A 20,052-nucleotide genomic window follows, 5' to 3' on the forward strand; every position below is an offset into this window, starting at 1 on the left:
TGTTGAACCGCTCTGTCTTGTCAGCCTGAACCTTTTAGAACGTGGAAGTCGAGCCGCAATTAGCTCGACCCAGTTTCAGACAGGAGACGAACCAGCTGCTTTTAGTGCCGTTTTACCCGTCCGAGTTTTTTTTTTATGTAAAACAAAACGATTCTGGAGCAGCGTGCGCAAGCTTTGTGAAGTCGTAGTTGTAAGTGAATGCGACAAATGTTTCAGAAGCAATGGAGAAGCTTCAGAAGCTTCTCAAAATTGGGTGGAAGTTAGATTGCTGAACTCGATCTGTTTAGGTTCACTCGGGTGGTTTGGTTTCAACAGCATTACTTTACATTTTTAGCGAATTAAAGCACTACAGAGTCACTTTTTGACTATATAATTGTGTGACTTGTAAGTATGTTCATGTTCATGTTCTTGTATGTATGTTCATATAAGCTTTACATTAAAACTAGACTGCAACACATCGTCTTTCATTTATTTTTGCCAGGGTTATAGAAAAAGTGGGGACAATAGAGACGAAGCGAGGGGGCGATTCAGCAGGAAGCGCAAGCCAATGTATGTAATATTTTGTATCGCTAGCTAAATTATCTCCACAACCAACATCGGAAAAGTTATTTTAAACCTTTAGTGAACGTTTCAACATTATCCTGCACAACTTCAGCTAAAACACTGTTATTTTTCCTGTATATTGCTTTCTGTTGCAGCTTGAGTGTGCTTAAAACTCCCTTAGCCCCTCATGGGTAAAGACGGAGGTGGTTGGTTGCTCAGGTTGGGCTAAATCAGGTCTCTACAGTAGCAGACAGCGCCGGGGGACTCACCGTTTGTCCTTGAGATCCTTGCTGTGATTTATGTGACGGATCACGGCTGACACCTGATCTGGGGAGCACTTGGCCTCCTAAATGCTCCACTGAAGCGCACCGCACAACCAGGCCATGGCCAAATTATTACCAATATGGATGCTATTTCCAACCAGCGCCAATCTAATTACGGTGGTGTCGCTGTTTGGTGAAGGCGCGCAGTGGTGTAAGGTCAGTGGTACATTCTGAATGATATGCAATACTCACATAAAGTTATATAGTTTTAACTTGAAATGCATTGATAACTTAGAGCAAAGGATCAAGGTCTATGCTATTTCAATACAGCTAACTTGTACAAATGACGTAAAGGTGCGCCGTGTAACTTTGGACTGGTTCAACATCTTCTTGCCTCCAAATATTTTAGATATCTGCATGAAATGTTCCACACAGTATCAATCAATCAATCAATCAGTCAATCAATATAGTGTAACTTGATTCATCTCTGTGGGGCACTTTTTGTCACAAAGGCGCCGGTCCAGCTGGCAGCCCGGTGCAACGCTCTGCTCTTTTTTCACACTTTTTTCATACTTATTGTGCTCTATCTTTTGTATTTTGTAAATATTTTTTCCACTTTAGTTGTACGATCGGGACAAGCGCTGGAATCACTTTAATTCAACTTGTTTCGACTTTGTTCGGCTGGATTATTGAGTGTTTTTCGTTGTGTCGTCGTGATGTGCGCTAGGTCCGAGCTAGCCCCCCCGGCCCCACCGGGCCCCCCGGCCACCGCCACCGTGCGCGTTTATACTAAGGAGGAACTCATGAAACTGAGGGGGAAACCATCGTCTTACCCGGAGATCGTCACGTTATCCCGGCGGACATCCTAATTTTGCCCCTCCATCCCTTGTTGGGAAATGGGAGCTTTTGTCTATAAGAGATCTTTTAATAAGAGTGTTTTTTAAACTTCCTATAATCTGTTATCTGTCCTTTTCCTCTGTATCTACCTGCGTTGTATCAATGAAATTTCCCCATGTGTGGACAATAAAGGATTATCTTATCTTATCTTATTTAAGCATATTGAGAATTATGACTTCTATGATTATTAAACTTGTCGTGCAGGCCCCCAGAAAGGCCCCAGGTTGAAACTAATTTCAATTGTGACCAAGGGCAACAAGAAAAGGACAAACAAATACACTAAAATTACACTAAATTACAGCACTGTAGAAATCACAACAGGACTAAATATACAAGCTTTGGTTGTTCCTTGTTTCTTTTCTTTTTGAGAGTGTTCCAACTTTTAGGTGGAGAGTCTGAAGCCTTCTTTTGTTCATGCAGAAGTTGTTTTGCCTGGAATTGTCTACAAAATGTTACAAAACAAGTGATGCAACCTTCAGTGGAAAACATTCATACTTAATTAACAACAGATCTACATGTATTTTCTTCACTAGTTTAGGTAAAGCTAATACTCTCACAAAGGTGTTTTCTGCATGTGATCCATCTTTCGATTCGAGTATAGATAAAAGATCGGTAGTTGCTTCTGACTTTATATTATAGATCAAAATCCTCTTTATAGTCAACGCAATGGGACATCCACACTCCCAGTGGCAGTCAATCCTAAAAAAATACACAATTAACTTTCAATAATGGACTTTAAATCGGTTGTGATCAAGAACGACTCACACTAGCAAGTGCAGACGGAATAGGCGGATACTGGCAAGCTTCATCTCCAAGGTCAACACTTTCCCCAACATACTGGTGAACATCTGGGCTTGTGAAACAGACTTTTATCTGCAAGCTGCTGAAATATGACTAATTGGATGGTAATCACGGGGAGGCTACCTCGGGTCGAGAATGGGAGACACCGACCTCTATTATTCAGCCGTAGTTACCTGTCTGTCGCGCTGCCTGTAATTTGTATTCACATTCTTGACCAATTACGATGAGCACATTCACTTGGCTGGCCCTCTGCCCTGTGAGAGCCAGTCTTCTTTTAAGCTGCCAATTTCCCTGTTCAGGTGTCTGCTGGTGAAGGGCGAGCATAAAGGACGGTGTGGAAGGGAGTGCTTGATTTGAATACCAGCGCAGTTCGTCGGAGGCTATAGGCATTAATTACTTGTCCTAACCTACAGCGGCGAGAATGGATTTCACCGGATTTCCCCTCCGAGCTCCCGCAAGATTGGATTTATTTTGTGAGGTGAACTCGGATAGTTTTTCACACATTGTATTATTTATGTGCGAGCTTGGAACAGTAGAGAAGTCTTCGGAATAGAATTGTGTTCAAGCATTTCAGAGGCACGGCACTAAATGCATTGTATGGTTTGGCCTGCTATATAGTTATCATCTATGACAGTAAACAGCATTATTTTACATTTTTGGACAATTTAATTTTTCAACTTCTGGGTTTATTCCTGTTGCTTTATTTGTACAAGTTTGTTGTAGAACAAAGTGCTAAATCATGCAAAAAATGAGAATAAAACCCTGAACTATACCTGAAAGAACCAAAAAAGTACAAACCTGTTAAAAGGGGGATCCATAATGCAAAAGAAAATTGAGATAATTTACATTTTCAAGGTAAAAGCAGCTGGAACAAAGCTTTAAAGTGATTTGTTTGGGATTTAGGGACTAAAAACATTAGTATAGTGGATGCTGTGTGCCTTTTAGAATTATCTGAGACATCTGCTGTAACTGCCTTGAATCCAAAGGGTCCAGGCTGTTCTGAGGATGGCCAGTGACTTTAAACTTTACCCACCCGATGAAGGGAGTTCCTGTTTTTAGCAGAGATGCTTCCAAACTATGGGATCAGCCTAAAGGTCAACGCTGGTTCTATAAAAGCCTGATAAAGAAGTTCCATCATGGTTTTATCAACAGTGTAGGAAGAAAGGCCATTTTCTTCATGCTTTTTTTACACACAGCAGCACAGTTTTTAGTCAAAGGTCAATTTGGACAGTTCCAATATATTTGAAGGACTCCACACTTTCAACTGGCTGCTCTTTGATACAGTATGTGGAAGAGCACTGCCATGAAAAACAATAATCATATCCTTGGTTTTGTCGCGAGTGGTGGACTCTTTTTGTCTTCTCATTTGGGACAAAATGGTTACAAGATGTTGCCGAATCCAACATGTGCGGAATGGAAAGTTGCATATTTACTGGGGTTTGGTGAAAACAGGGAGAATCGGAGCAACGGTGTTTCGAATAAAGATTACAAATCCAATCAACAGGACAAAATGTGAACAGTTAAGAATAATCATGAGCGTTTTATAGAATATGACCACATATTAACATAAAGAAAATACAAGCATGTTGGGTCTACTGTCCTCAATTTTTGTTTTGCTTTAATAAAAATAATAATATTGTGGTCTAAAACTAGCATCAAGTATTGAGCCTAATAATTTGTAGTTTTACTGTCATGACAACACTTTAAGTATTACAATATTCTGCCTCATAGCAAGATTCCCTTAAAATTCAATGTTATTGTTTTGCTGTTCTGATATGTGTTCATGTTGAGTGCATCATACATAAAATTGATGATGATGATTTGTATAGGTACAGTCGATAAAATGTACAGTGTTACTGAAAACACTGTATGCCTCCATGACCAGTGGTGGAAAAGTACTCCATTTTAGGTAAAAGTACAGATATAGGAGCAAAAAAACGCACAAGCAAAAGTATCACTTAAGTACTTACAAAGTAAACTGTAAAAGTAATTCAGGCAGATTGAGGGAACTGTTGAAGCATCAAATTGTGATCATGATGAAGAGATTTGATTGAGATTTGATTTTTGGTCATCAGAAGACGAGTATTTTTCTCTGTATGGCTTATTCTGTTTGCTCAAAGGAATGAAACAAAGTTGAATGTGTCCATACACATGCTAAAATAATACTAATACAAAATACAGCAGCAATTCCAGCAGGTCTAAATACTTCAAATAACGTCAGTGGGCTACTATGTACAGATATTGCTCATAGATATAGTGAAGTAAATGTAAAAAGTGTCCACTGTAAAACACTTAGTTACAGTACTTTTTCTTTGTACTTTGTTACTTTCCATCACTGCCAATGCCTTGCACTGCCTTCGGTTGGTTGGCACTTAATGTAAAACCACATTGGATATTCATGGCAATAATTCACATCGGGTTTAAATGTGAATTTCCACAGTCCTTGGCAAAAAAAGCTTGTAGGTGATCGACTGGTTTTGGATGTATGTAGAGGAGGTGGAACATCTTAAAGCCTTTAAGACGTTCCAACTCCTCTCCATACATCCAAATGCCTGCCTCTCTAACATGGGGTATCACAGTACACCATTCGCTTGCAAGGCCTTTCTATAGCAAATTCCCTTTTCCCCTCAACGCTTGCAGTCTCTGTCATCCATTTCAGATTGATCTACACACAGACTCAGCCTTGGGCCCTATCCACTTGGTTGGTGGGATTACTACAGCCAACTGCTTGGAGGCTCACAGTGGAATGCTTGTTTTGCTTCTGCCAGCTTCAGCGGTGGGACGAGGCGGAGATGGTTTATTACAGAGGACGGCGAAGGCGGCGTAGAGGAGGAGCGGCTGTCCTTGTACGTGCTCCTCGGCGGTGGACATCTGCGAGGTGCCAGGGCAGGTAATGTTTTAAACAAGGACACACCGGGGCTTGTGATCAGACTGAGCAATGGGAAGGCAGAGCTCAAATCATCCCAGAAGACCTGAGGTATTATGTATGAGCTGGATAAATAGAGAACTTAAGTCCTTATGCTGCACAGACTGAAAGGACATGGCTGAACCTGCACTAAAATATATTTATTTTATATACCAGAGTTTTTTTTATAATGTTTTTGAAAGTTTCTCTTGCTTTTAACATAATTCTAATACATTTTGATTCTATTAATTTTAATGTTTATGCTGGTCTTGTTTGGACGTTTTTCATTTTCACGTTGTATTATTCTTAAGTGCACTTCCAGCTTTCAAACGTTTAAGTAGAGGGCCAGGTGTTTATGTCTGCTTGAAAAACTAGAAATTGCATTTAACTCAATATTTGTATGAGTATGTATCTTTTCATCTAAGTTTTAAAGGATATTCAGTTTTGTAACAAACACAAATACATTTGGATCTCTGCTGTTTCCTACAGGACAAGCTGGATTGTTGTTGTTGTTGTTGTTGTTGGCACAATCTACTGAGGGCAGAGGGAGTCTGTAAATACTTTATTTACTTAAAAAACAGCAGAGAAGATTCTCAGAGCCACGTCACAGATTGAAAAAAATGTCAGTTATTAAGGAGAGTGTTTTTGGCACTTGGATTTTCAAACCAGGATTCATCAAACTAGTGTGAATAAAGCTAAATGATGAGGGAAGTTCTAACATGGTTAAAAACTCAAAAAAGTCAGTTTAGAATAATATGTGTCCATTCATTGCTAAAGAAATGCCTTGAAAAACATTGTTTCTGGGACTGGGCTCGCCTCTCCACAGACTTTAATTCCATACTGTGGACTATTACAGACAATGCTGTGTTTTGTGTTTCTGGACAAAGTTTCAAAGAGTGCAGTTTTCTCTTTTTGTAATGTAAAATGCAACTTAAGAACATGCACAAGTCAATTTATGCTGATCATTAGTTATTAAGTCCACTGTGCTCAACTAAAAATGTTTCTGGCTAAACGACTTGCATAAAGCTCATGAAGTTGTCCCTCTAATCAAAAAATGCGCAAAAACAAGCCGTTACATGCAAGCGGGCCTTTTTTGTGTGGGTGGGCAACTCTGCTTTGTCATGAGAGGCAATTTGATATTTGAGAGGATATTTGATACAAAAATGATATTTTCCCACAAAGCACTATGGCAAGGCTTTTAGAAAAGAACGTCGCCGCAAAATCATTTCGCCTGTAAATGGTTCTCATCAGGAGACTAATCACAAGTTGACAACGCCTGTCTGTGCGGCTGCGGCGATGTCAATCACTTCTGTCACCAGCCGTTTTTCAAAAGCGTTGGCCTTTCCTGACTGCCGCTCGACTCGCCATTTATTTGTCAGACATCAACATCAAGAAATCACCAAACTAATCTGAAGTCGGCAGGGTACTTGCAGATGACATGCAGGGAAATTATGGCACACTTAGTCGACTTTGAAAGAGTCTAAAGTGGTGTTAATATGTTACAGTTGACAAGAACACTGCCCTTTTTCTGCTTCCATTGTGCTACATGCTGCCAAATGTTCGTGTGACTGGTAATTTGACTTGCAGCATATTGGAGAGAAGGTACAATTTGACACATTTCTATAGAGCTATAAGTGGTCTTTTATATATATGTACTATATAACAAGGACAAAACAAAAAGGACTCGCAAAGATAAGTATTTAGGGAAAACAGTCATTAGTGGGGATTGTTGGCTTTTAGAAAATGGTCATCTTTGAGCTGTTTTTCTTGTGTCAGAGTTCCTGTTTTGGACAGATACCCTGGAAATGCATGTTCTCCCCGTGTTACCGTGGGTTCTCTCCGGGTTCTCCGGAGAGAACCACCGTCTCCCACCGTCCAAAGACATGCTCGTGTTAGGCAAAATTGGTCACTCTAAATTGACCCTAGTGAATGAATGTGAGAGTAAATGGTTGTCTGTAATGTCTATGTATTGGCCCTGCCACGAGTTGGCCACTGCCCAGGATGTACCCCGCCTAAGGCCCGAAGTCACAGGGATAGGCTTCAGTCACCCGCGACCCCGAAAGGGAACAAGCGGTAGAAAATGGATGGATGGATGGATGGATGGACCATGAAAATGTGGATTAAACCTTAATTTTAAACAACAAGACAACCAAAAAAGACAACAACAAAAAATGCTGGTACATTATTTTTGTACACCGTTAATATTTTATGTTACTCATTATGTGTCTTGTGTAATGTAGCCATGATTCTTTGTTTAAAATACCCACTTGTTTAACTCCACCTGTGAGAGTAGAAAAAGCTTCAGTTGTAGTCATCTGGACTCAGTTTGAAAAAATAGACGTTTCGACTCTCATCCAAGAGTCATTGTCAATAACAGAATTTAGGTCGAGAACTCCGATATTAATACTGTTCTGTGGTAAGACCCGCCCATTGGGAGGAGCCTTCCTGAAGTAGAAAGAGTTGTTTGTTTCAACAGAAACTCCCCTTTGTATCTACCGAGCTAGCCTATTCAGAATCTTAATGGGCTATTAGAATCCTCTTTGTCTTTGTGAGACCCTGGCTCAACCACCCTGAGTACCTGATTAGCATCTGGATGTCCTTTACCTTTCCAGGGGTTCAGAATCCCATTATAAATAACAGGAAGATGAAACCTAAGCCCTCCATTTCTGTTTAAAGAAGGTCTTTCTTTTTTAACAAAAATAGCTTCCTTGACTCCTCTTTCAAACCATCTTTTCTCCCTGCTTAAAACCTTCACCTCACCGTCTTCAAACGAGTGATTAGAGGCTTCAAGATGGAGATGCACGGCGCTCTGAGGTCCTGAACTAGTATTTCTTCTGTGCTGATAAAGCCTCTTGTGTAGAGGCTGTTTTGTCTCACCTATGTAACTTTCTTTACAGCTTTCTTCACTGCATTGGATCGAATAAACTACATTGCTCTGTTTTTGAGTCGGCAACTTGTCCTTTGGGTGAACCAGTTTTTGTCTTAAAGTGTTTCCTGGTTTAAAATAAACAGGGACTTCGTGTTGTCTAAAAATTCTCTGCATGTGTCTGGCCTGTCGGAAAAACTGCAGAGAATTTTTAGACAACACGAAGTCCCTGTTTATTTTAAACCAGGAAACACTTAAGACAAAAACTGGTTCATCCTAAGGACAAGTTGCCGACTCAAAAACAGAGCAATGTAGTTTATTCGATCCAATGCAGTGAAGAAAGTTGTAAAGAACGTTACATAGGTGAGACGAAACAGCCTCTACACAAGAGGCTTTATCAGCACAGAAGAAATACTAGTTCAGGACCTCAGAGCGCCGTGCATCTCCATCTTGAAGCCTCTAATCACTCGTTTGAAGACGGTGAGGTGAAGGTTTTAAGCAGGGAGAAAAGATGGTTTGAAAGAGGAGTCAAGGAAGCTATTTTTGTTAAAAAAGAAAGACCTTCTTTAAACAGAAATGGAGGGCTTAGGTTTCATCTTCCTGTTATTTATAATGGGATTCTGAACCCCTGGAAAGGTAAAGGACATTCAGATGCTAATCAGGTACTCAGGGTGGTTGAGCCAGGGTCTCACAAAGACAAAGAGGATTCTAATAGCCCATTAAGATTCTGAATAGGCTAGCTCGGTAGATACAAGGGGGAAGTTTCTGTTGAAACAAACAACTCTTTCTACTTCAGGAAGGCTCCTCCCAATGGGCGGGTCTTACCACAGAACAGTATTAATATCGGAGTTCTCGACCTAAATTCTGTTATTGACAATGACTCTTGGATGAGAGTCGAAACGTCTACTTTTTCAAACTGAGTCCAGATGACTACAACTGAAGCTTTTTCTACTATGGAACACGCCTGGACGAATGAGGGATTACACCGACATATTTCCACCTGTGAGAGCCTTTTTACACAGAGAACTGCCGTCTTCACTCATCCTTCAAAAGCCTACCATTTGGGAAACATAAACCACTCTCAACCACAGTGTACATTTGCCACCTATCTACTTTAATGAGTCTTAATGGCTTGAAGAAATCCATAGTGCATTGTCCAGTGAATAAACGTTTTACCCCACCATATATCTTGTAATCCTTTTAGTGGCCCGCAGCCAAAGAGTCGGTGGACACTGCTGAATAATTTATGCTGTCCCCACTGGGCCGAAATGGGAATTGAATCTTGCCTTGGACAAAACAAAGGTGAGCTTTGAACTGACAGGCTACATATATTACACTAAGAGCAGAGGGACCACTTGTAAACAAAACACACGGACAGTTTCGGAATAAATGACGGAAAGTGGAGGAAAAGATGACTAATGTCAAATTTAGATTAAAAGTAAAGTAGACGTAAATTAAAAGAGGTATAAATGAATCTATGCAGAGGAAGGACAGGTGAAATAAACAATAAAACAATATACAAATTGGGGGAAATACCTGCAAAAAACTCTAAATCTAAAAATGCAAAGAATCCATTATTCTAAGGCTTACTTCACTTGAAGTCCAGATTTCTCACCCTCCTCCCCCTGCTCTCTTTCCCTCTTGCAGAAAAAGGTAAGTCATCTGTGCACCGGCGACGTGTTGCTCATGTTCCTGACACTGGTGAGTGTGAAAATGTAAAATTATATGGCACTAGCAAAATGCAATAAACAACATGGCAGATTGCGTTTGCTCCGGCCGCTGAGCCACAGGGCCGTTTCTAGATAAAGGAAAACTGTGCACTTAAATTGGCTCCCACTGACCACTGTAGGGGGCCCAGTATTGATTCTTATTCTGACTCCAATTATTTCCTACACATTTAATGAAAAATGGTGAGGAAAAAAATCTGCGCCAACTCCAAGATTAGAGCAGTCAATGGTGCTGTAATGTCTCAAAAGAACTAGAATCATGGTCAAAACGTTGGTCAATCTCAATGATAAGGTTTGCACATTGTCTACTACCTCTACTACAGCCTTTCCATGCAGTTAATCTTAATATTGTGCTGCCCAAACTTTAAATCTGATATCATGAAATCAAAACTTCTGTGATCCTGTCCATGCTTTCAATAAGAATAAAGACATTTTAGAAAATCAAGAAATGGTGAGAAAACGTGATTCATTTTTCGCCCCATATTGCTAAACTAAGTGATCGTCAAAGGTGCAAACAATTGTCTGCTTGACAAAGTAAAAATAAAAATGTAAAACAAACTTCTCTGGTTAAAATCAAATTGAGGAAGCCAACATAATTAAAAATAAACCAACAAACAATTGTGAAAATCATAATATTACCAGACCAAAATGAGACAGGTGCTTATTATGGCATGGCTCAAAAGGATGTGGAATTGAGATCAACACACAACTCCAAACTGCTCTCGTTCAGTTTACCGAACAACATCCTCCAAGAGAACACTCCATTATCTGGACAAACATGAAAAGAAACCGGTGAGCAGCTAGTCAGGAAAATGCCACTCCGCTGAAGGAAAAAAATATATCAAGAATTAAGATTGTGACATATTTTCTCCAACTGCCCAAAACATCTCCCCACATAGACCCTCTTTTCATTAGAGCTGTTCACAGAAATGTCAAGTAAGATAAGCCATTATCTTCAGCGCTGACAACAGCACATAGACACACACATGCGGCCCACTCCCCGGCTTTGGATGTGGGGATATTACCTCTCAATCCTTTCATTTACCACCGCTGCTGTTCGTACTACTGCTGCTACTGCTTCTTTTACTACTGCGGCTGAAGCCATCCATGGGTTTCAGACTGATGAAGGGCCGTTGCCATAGCAATTAACAATTTAATATAAAATATGATGTCTTTGAATGGGAAAAATACATCAAAATCTTGCACAAAACAGGACGCTGAAACCCACTGCTGCTGCTGCTCATAAGGCTACTCTCCTAGTACTTTTACTACTGCAGTACTTTTCGGACTTCACCAAACAACGGTGCGGTTAATTTATCATTTGTGTCTGGCTAGTGGCCACCGGGGGACACTCTAGCAGGAAGTACAAGCATTTGACACACTGTAGAAGAAGAAGTCAGTGTACAGTGGTCACTGTATTTTTAGCTTCAAAATACTGTGTTTTATTACAATCAGACTCATATTCACAGAGAAATGAGTCTAACAAGGAAGTGAATCTAGAACAACGTAACTTACTTGCTAAGCACAAGCTCAGGAGCAGACGAATCATGTGTGAAGACACAGAAACAGGTAAATCAGCTCAAACAGAGTAATCAAGGACTCGGGGGGCAGTAGGGACAGCGCAGATGTGTCGCGAGACCCCCGGTTCAAAAGACAACCAGTGTGTGTGTGTGTGTCCGCACCTGCGGCTTATTGACAGGTGCGGTATAATCATTTAATTGTTGCAGTCCTGATACAAATTGTTCTAAAAGATATCCAAATAAGCCCGTTTTCCCCTCACTTCTGCTGCTGAAGCTTGGCTGAACTCACAGTCTTTTAGTGGCCGCTACAGGCCGCTGAGCATGACTGCACGGGAAGCATGATTCCTATTTTGCCGTAGCTGCTCAGTCTGTGGCCGTGTTCAGAGGCCCGTTCATGCTCCGCTCTCTAACATGAGCTTTTAGAACCAGAGCGGACAGCAGCTTCTTTTAGAGGTCTGTGCATGCACTCTGAGGACCACACAGCCTCAAACCCACGGATCTATGCTCAAGCCACGCTGAATAAACCTGTGTGGGAATCGGGGATGTTTGCAGGTTTTGCCTAACTGAGCATGTGCAGACAAATCTGTGTTTGTAACTAAGGCTCTGTTCCAAAGATTAGATGTTAGTTAGAAATACAGGCAGTCATTTAACAATACAGAATTCTAATTTGTGTAATGAATTGGTCAATGAAGTCCATTTAGCACTTTAGTTTACATAGGTGTTTGCCCTTCATGCAGAAGACCTGGGTTTCAAGTCCACTCTTGCGTAATACATTTTTTTTCACCCAACTTTTCTATTATCCACTAAATATTAATGAACATCCCAGGTCTGCTTGTCCATCCATAAAAGTCACCACACGCCACTGCATTTTGACTTACATACAACAGTCCTTTTGAGTCTGAAGGAATTGTCGGAGAAGCTTGACTTCACACAGCTCTGAGCAGAATTGGCCCTGCCCCAGGGAGGAGTTTCACCTGAAACTGCCCTGCCTTTGTTTACTTGTTCAACCTACTACTACTACTACTACTACTAGTGAAGAGTGCATTTCAATCCACACAGGAGGGTAAGTATGATTAGACTCAATTAGGCATATGAGTGTTAATTAACTAGAAATATAATTAGCATGCAAGACATTTTTCATTCTTATATTCAAAATTAATTATATATTAAAATGTAAAACAGGCTCATTTAGCTGAGGTTTTATGGTCAGATCTGCCACAATATTACAGTATATATCAACTTATCATTCAATAAATGAGAGAAGGAACAATGTTCTATGGGTCAGTATTTACCATAAGTACCTTTTTATTGGACTGTTGGGTCATTTTAGTTTGTTTTGTTTGTAGGACGATGAGGTTTGTGCCATAGAGGGTCAAATGTCAACTTACACTCCTCATAACAGATACAAATAAAGGTACATAAGTGTTTAATTCTGTTATTTATGTAATTCAGCACATGGTGTTTAACCAGATTGTACATTTATAAAAGTGTGCAGGACAAACAAGATTCAGTGTTTGTTAGTCAGTTTGGTTTCAATGTTATCATATTTTCTGAATCAAATATATCATACTCAAAAAAGGCAGGTGAAGGTAAGCATTTGAAATTCTCTCATCCAGCCCACAGAAATAGGACCCAAACTGGACAAGAAAGAAAGAAAACACGACTCATGAATTGTAATATTTGGAATAAATAATGAGCCCAGGTAGAATAGTTGACATTGTAGTAGTATTAAACCAATATTATTATAGGATAAACTGTACAAACACATTTCCATTATGAGTGAATAGTCTAAATTTGCAGAACAAACTACTTTTGACTTGATTTAGGGGTTAGTGAGAGAGACTACACTAAATATCCAGCTATCTTTGTCTTTATTCTGTTCTACTTTGTTGCTCTTTGAGCATGTTTGGTTCTCTTTGTCTTTCCCTGACTTTGCTGCACTATTGCCCTAAACCCTGCATATCAGCGTGAGTGCGACTTTACACAATTTGACTTTTATCAGGCTGGATCGGCAACTCTCTGATTTCAGGTCCCTGGCACTGTTGGCCCCGGCACTTTACTGATTGAGAACGCTTGCTCTGGGCTCTGTTTTCTTGCTGAAAGGGACTACATCATGCAAAATGTACTAACTTTTTGAGCCTTTCAGGGTGCGTTCACGATTGCACAGACAGAACATGAAAATTAGGACTAAACTGGGACTAAACCTAGAGCTAATCTTGAGCAGGACTAAACTAGAACTAAATTAGTTTCCCGTGGTTCTGATCATTTCAGTGCTCAAATGGCCTCTGTTCATCTGCGTTGGAAGTGTTTTCTTTAGCTGATACAAACTAATGTCAGTTTCAATGTGTCAGCAGATACAGGCCTATCACCCTCTACTGGTTCTTTTTATACATATTGTGGTTGCCTAAGGCAGTTGTACTGAAGGAAATCCCAACGGTGTATTGAGAACAGCTCCAAAAATGCACAATAAAGTCTTTAACGCCACTGTTTTATGGTCTTAAAACATTACTAACAGAACTAGAACATTTTAAACATTCTTCCCGTCGTTAACACATTTCAATCATCCTAATTATTCACTGTTATGAGCTTGTAAGCGCATTTCACGACATCCATATGTCAGAGCAGCGTTTTGCCATCACGCCACAGCTAACAAAAACTAGCATGCTAACAGCACTACTTTATAATCAGATGGAAACAACTCACAGCGGTCTGATTTTGACCCTCCTTTTATATCTGTACTGGGGTAAAACTGAATTAACTTTATTGCAGCTTCATTGTAATAATATTCAGTTTCCAGCTAAAAGGCTATAAAAAGACACTAAAATGAGCTGTATCCGAGTGCTGAAAACAACATTGGGGTTACTGTCTAGAGGGTTCACATTAATAGTCAGCATTTAAGGCACCATCTGGGGTTGTCTTGCGGTATTGTACGTTGGCTATTAAACTTGTCCTCTTTGGAATGTGATTACAGAGCAAACATTTGGAGATGGCGATACTGGGGGTAAATATTGCAAATCGCGGAACAGCTGGCCCCGGTAAGCATTCTAGTCATGTCGGAGGCTCCACAACTGATCCTATAGACTGGGGAAGCAGGGATGATTCATACTTGGATGCACTGTGGGCAGAGAGAGATATGGGGGGAGCAAGCAGGCACACATACACACACAGCACACATACACATTACACAGCACACATATATACATACACAGCACACATACACATTACACATACACAGCACACATACACATTACACAGCACACATATATACATACACAGCACACATACACATTACACAGCACACATATATACATACACAGCACACATACACATTACACATACACAGCACACATACACATTACACAGCACACATATATACATACACAGCACACATACACATTACACAGCACACATATATACATACACAGCACACATACACATTACACAGCACACATATATACATACACAGCACACATACACATTACACAGCACACATATATACATACACAGCACACATACACATTACACACACACAGCACACATACACATTACACAGCACACATATATACATACACAGCACACATACACATTACACATACACAGCACACATACACATTACACAGCACACATATATACATACACAGCACACATACACATTACACATACACAGCACACATACACATTACACAGCACACATATATACATACACAGCACACATACACATTACACAGCACACATATATACATACACAGCACACATACACATTACACATACACAGCACACATACACATTACACAGCACACATATATACATACACAGCACACATACACATTACACATACACAGCACACATACACATTACACATACACATTACACATACACATTACACAGCACACATATATACATACACAGCACACATACACATTACACATACACAGCACACATACACATTACACAGCACACATACACATTACACATACACATTACACATACACATTACACATACACATTACACATTACACAGCACACATATATACATACACAGCACACATACACATTACACATACACAGCACACAGAGGAGGATGGGCACAATTCCAGGCAGTGATGGCCCCACACAACCTCCACTGAAGAGAATCACTTCAGGTAGCATGGTTCAAAGATATGCTGTTAGAAAGCACACAAGGTAGTGCCAGAACTCCTCAAAGTAATAGATTGTTACGTAACACATTTTGGGACGAACAAAGTAAGTCCGACATAAATATTTTACCCAGTGACACAATGGAAGTATGTATAAGTTAGTAAAGGTGCTACAGAAACAATAATAGGTCTAGTGTATATGATAAAATGTAACCCTATTAAACATGTATATACATAGAAACGCATAACAAGTAAAAGTGAGTGTTTCCAACATAGGACACAATAACTCCACCTACTGGTGCACTTGGAAATGAAGCAGTTTTACTGGAGCTAAAACCAAGAGCTACTTGTAAGAAAATTTGACATGTACTTCCAGGATTTTTTTGTATCTATAACAAAAAAAAAATCAACCATTGCCACTGCTTAGTTCACCATCTAGTAATGTATGAGGGAACTGATGACCCTACATCTCAATTCCACATACTATTCAAATGATCTTTGTTAAAGATTGACCAATGGCAAACAACTAAAGCATTAAAATATAAAGGTATGTAGCTCTTGATTCTGTGTATGTCAACTTACTGTCACTAGTTTATTTTGTATTTCAGACATACACACAAATCTACAGTAAGAAAAAAGAAACAAATTAAAAACCAAGACATTTCAAATATTAAAAAGAAAACACAAATACCAGATTTCCATACTATCTGTACGCAGAGCTACTTTTTAGCCTCTTTACTGCATGATCACTACTAATTAGCACCCAGCTGAAATGAGCATTATGCCTCCCAATGTTTGTGTATATAGAATTTGAACAACTATTTTACTTGATGATGACACATGCGGTTCATAGTGCTCAGCCTGGAGCCCCAACACACTCAAAGTGTACAGACATTATGACAGTTGTGGAACAAAGACTTTTCCTTTAGCCTAATATTTAAACTATCTGGGGTGTTGATTTTATAGAGCTGTTTTCCCACAAACCAGAAAGTTGGCGGTTTAATCCCTTTGACTGGCAATGTTACTGAATTTGTATCCTTGAGTGTTGGTGTGAAAAGACTAATGGTTCTCCTAGTACAACTTCTACCACAACTATTACTACTACCACAACTCCTAGTACAACTTCTACCATAGCTATTACGACTTCTAGTATTGATACCACAACTGCTACGACTACTAGTAAAACTTCTAGCTCAACTTCTAGCTTCTACCATTGCAACTTCCACCACCACGACTTCTACCACCACAACTTCTACCACCACAACTTCTACCACTGCATCTCCTACCACCACACCTTCTAAAACAGGGGTGGGCAATTATTTTCCTCCGCGGGCCATATTCGAATCCAGGTAAGTAGGAGAGGGCCGGCCCGCGATCATTGGTGTGACTTTTCTGTCAAATATAGGCTATTGAATCTGTTATTTAATTAATTTCACATCATATTTCTCAAGGATACAAGTGCAGACAGATGCCTGACGGCAAAAAAGGAAAAGATATTAATATTACTTGGACAAGCTTGGCGGGCCGGATTGAAAAGCCCGTAGTTTGCCCACCCCTGTTCTAAAACCACAGCTTCTACCATTGCAAATTCTACCATCACGACTTCAACCACCACGACTTCAACCACCACGACTTCTACCACCACAACTTCTACCACCACACCTTCTAAAACCAAAGCTTCTACCATTGCAACTTCTTCCACCACGACTTCTACCACCACAACTTCTACCACCACAACTTCTACCACCACACCTTCTATCACCACACCTTCTAAAACCAAAGCTTCTACCATTGCAACTTCTTCCACCACGACTTCTACCACTACAACTTCTACCACTGCACCTTCTATCACCGCAGCTTCTACAACAACAGCTTCTACCATTGCAAATTCTACCATCACAACTTCTACCACTGCACCTTCTACCACTGCACCTTCTATCACCGCAGCTTCTACAACAACAGCTTCTACCATTGCAAATTCTACCATCACAACTTCTACCACTGCACCTTCTTTCACCGCAGCTTCTACAACAACAGCTTCTACCATTACAACTTCTACCACCACACCTTCTACCACTGCACCTTCTACTATTGCAAATTCTACCACCACAACTTCTACCACCACAACTTCTATCACCACAGCTTCTACCACTACAACTTCTACCACCACAGCTTCTACCACTACAACTTCTACCACCACAGCTTCTACCACTACAACTTTTACCACCACAACTTCTACCACCACAGCTTCTACCATTACAACTTCTACCACCACAACTTCTACCACCACAACGTCTACCACCACACCTTCTACTGACGCAACTTCTACCACTGCACCTTCTACCGACACAACTTCTACCACCACAACTTCAATTATTAATTAATTACCACAACCACCAACTTCCCCACTACTACTACTGGCTGGATGTGTGCATATAACCTATTGAAATCAAAGAAGCAAAAAGATAAAAAAGAAAAAAGATTATGAGCAAGAAGAGATATATGTTTTAATATAATTGTATGAATGACTACTTTGATTACTAACACAACATATGCCATATATCGCTTAACTATCCATCTTAAAACCAAAACCCTACAGTGGAAGCACGCCAGAAGCTACTATACAATTGACTCATAGTAAAGCCTGTATGTCTGAAGTCTTCCATCACTTCTCATAAGCATACAGAGAGAGAGACTTGAAGAGCTAATCCATCCAGATCTGAAGGTGTTGTATGTTGTGTGGGAGGACGGGCTTTACGCAGCTGTAGCGGCTCAGCCCGACATATTCATTATGTGAAATTACCTCTGACAGCAGGAGAGCAAAATTATAGAGAAAACCTCCAATAAACCTAATCTACAATGCCTGCGAAGAAGATGTCTGATGTGCAAATGAAGACGCATCCGAAGGCTAAGTGAACCAGTCAGTAGCACCAAGACGACCAGTATGCAATTTAGATGGAGCTGTGAGCGGTAAGATAATATAATGTATGGGAATGAGTGAGTGATAAGAATTTCACTTCCCTTATTACTTTCAAACCAATAAAAAAGTAAATCATAAGTTATAACTTTCAAAATGACACAGGGTAGACAAGAGTAGTTTTACATCCCATGGTAACTTTAATTGGAGTAAAGACAATGCTACTGACAATGTTACTTTTTGAAATCAGACAGCAGTAATGTGTTCAAATTGTAGATGTTGGATTTTTCTTGCTATAGGTCATATGCTAAGTACATTTTCTTTGTTTGAGTTGTTTAAATGTTATGTTTTCTTAGTCATGCATTAGTAATCTCACACTATAGACTGTCTCCCTCAAAAGGATCTGTCGTTAGGTGGCAAGCCGGAAAAAAAATGGATACAGTGTAGCATTCAATAGTAAAGGTTGAAGTCAGAAGTACAAAGCACAATTCTTTTTCACAAGTTTGAGGCTCCCTGTCCCTAATTAATCTCATATTTTTTCCAAAGCCTGAAAGCGATGAGCTCATCTGACACATCGCAGCACATCACATCAGATTAGCCCTTTGCAGAGTCTAAAACGGTTATCTGCGTTTGGCAAAGCGGTCCAAACACTCTTGCGCCTTTAAACTTTGTGAGCAAACATTGAAATCCTCATGTTAAAAGAAATGTCAAAATTAATATGGGACTATTTTTTCTTTCTTCGTCAGATTTTTTTGATTTCCCTCAATTGGAAGTTGCCATCTTGTAATGGGTTATAAATAGGCTGCGTTCACCCTGATCCTGGTTTAGATCTCATGTAGATGTAGGGTGGGAGTGAACACAGGAGACAAAAACATGCTGATTAAAAGCATTATAGTTTTCCAGTCTTCTAGCCTTTGTGATTTGGTCTGTGACTAGACTTGTTCAATCCAATTTTCATGTTTGTTCTCCTCCCAACACATTGACAAAACAGGACAAATCATGCCAAAGATGTCAATGCCAGAAACTCCATATCATGACACTTTAGAGTGAATTGGAAACAATCATTAATCAGGTTTTGGAATATGTTGGTCCTACCTCTGGGTGAGTGGTGTTTCCACATGACGTTGGCCTCTGGTCGTCCAATAGCCAAACACATGAGGCTGACGCTGCTGCCCTCGTTCACTGTGATGTCCCTCGAGATGTTTGTGATCCGGGCCGGTACTGGAAGAAAGAAAAAAAGAAACAAACAAATTTAAGACTTGACAAGATCTTTGAATGATGTATGTCACGTTTTCTCTACTACAATTGTTGGTTTGTAGTTATGGAAACAAACTTCTGTACTTCAGTTCCGTTATGATTTTTGGTCCGCTGCTTTACTACACAGCTCAACATCAAAGACCGACCTAGGCCTTTTTATGCTCAGAAATCAAGGTTTTGTATACCTGCTTGCATCTACAGTTAATGTTCAGAAGTATGA

The 20,052-nt window shown here is 40.0% G+C and overlaps 1 protein-coding gene across 2 annotated transcripts in view; it reads right to left on the reverse strand.

Moving 5' to 3' along the window:
* The window catches only part of opcml (opioid binding protein/cell adhesion molecule-like), a 484,925-nt gene that overhangs the window by 79,735 nt on the left and 385,138 nt on the right, over positions 1-20,052 (reverse strand). For both annotated transcript variants that reach the window (XM_072446891.1, XM_072446890.1), the window contains one exon: positions 19,671-19,796. In XM_072446891.1, coding sequence (XP_072302992.1) covers positions 19,671-19,796 — 126 coding nt within the window. The remainder of the gene's footprint in view (positions 1-19,670; positions 19,797-20,052) is intronic.

Source organism: Eucyclogobius newberryi, unplaced genomic scaffold (assembly GCF_026437365.1).
Source record: "Eucyclogobius newberryi isolate DKJ021-1_F unplaced genomic scaffold, fEucNew1.0.hap1 SCAF_15, whole genome shotgun sequence".
Lineage (NCBI taxonomy): Eukaryota > Metazoa > Chordata > Actinopteri > Gobiiformes > Gobiidae > Eucyclogobius > Eucyclogobius newberryi.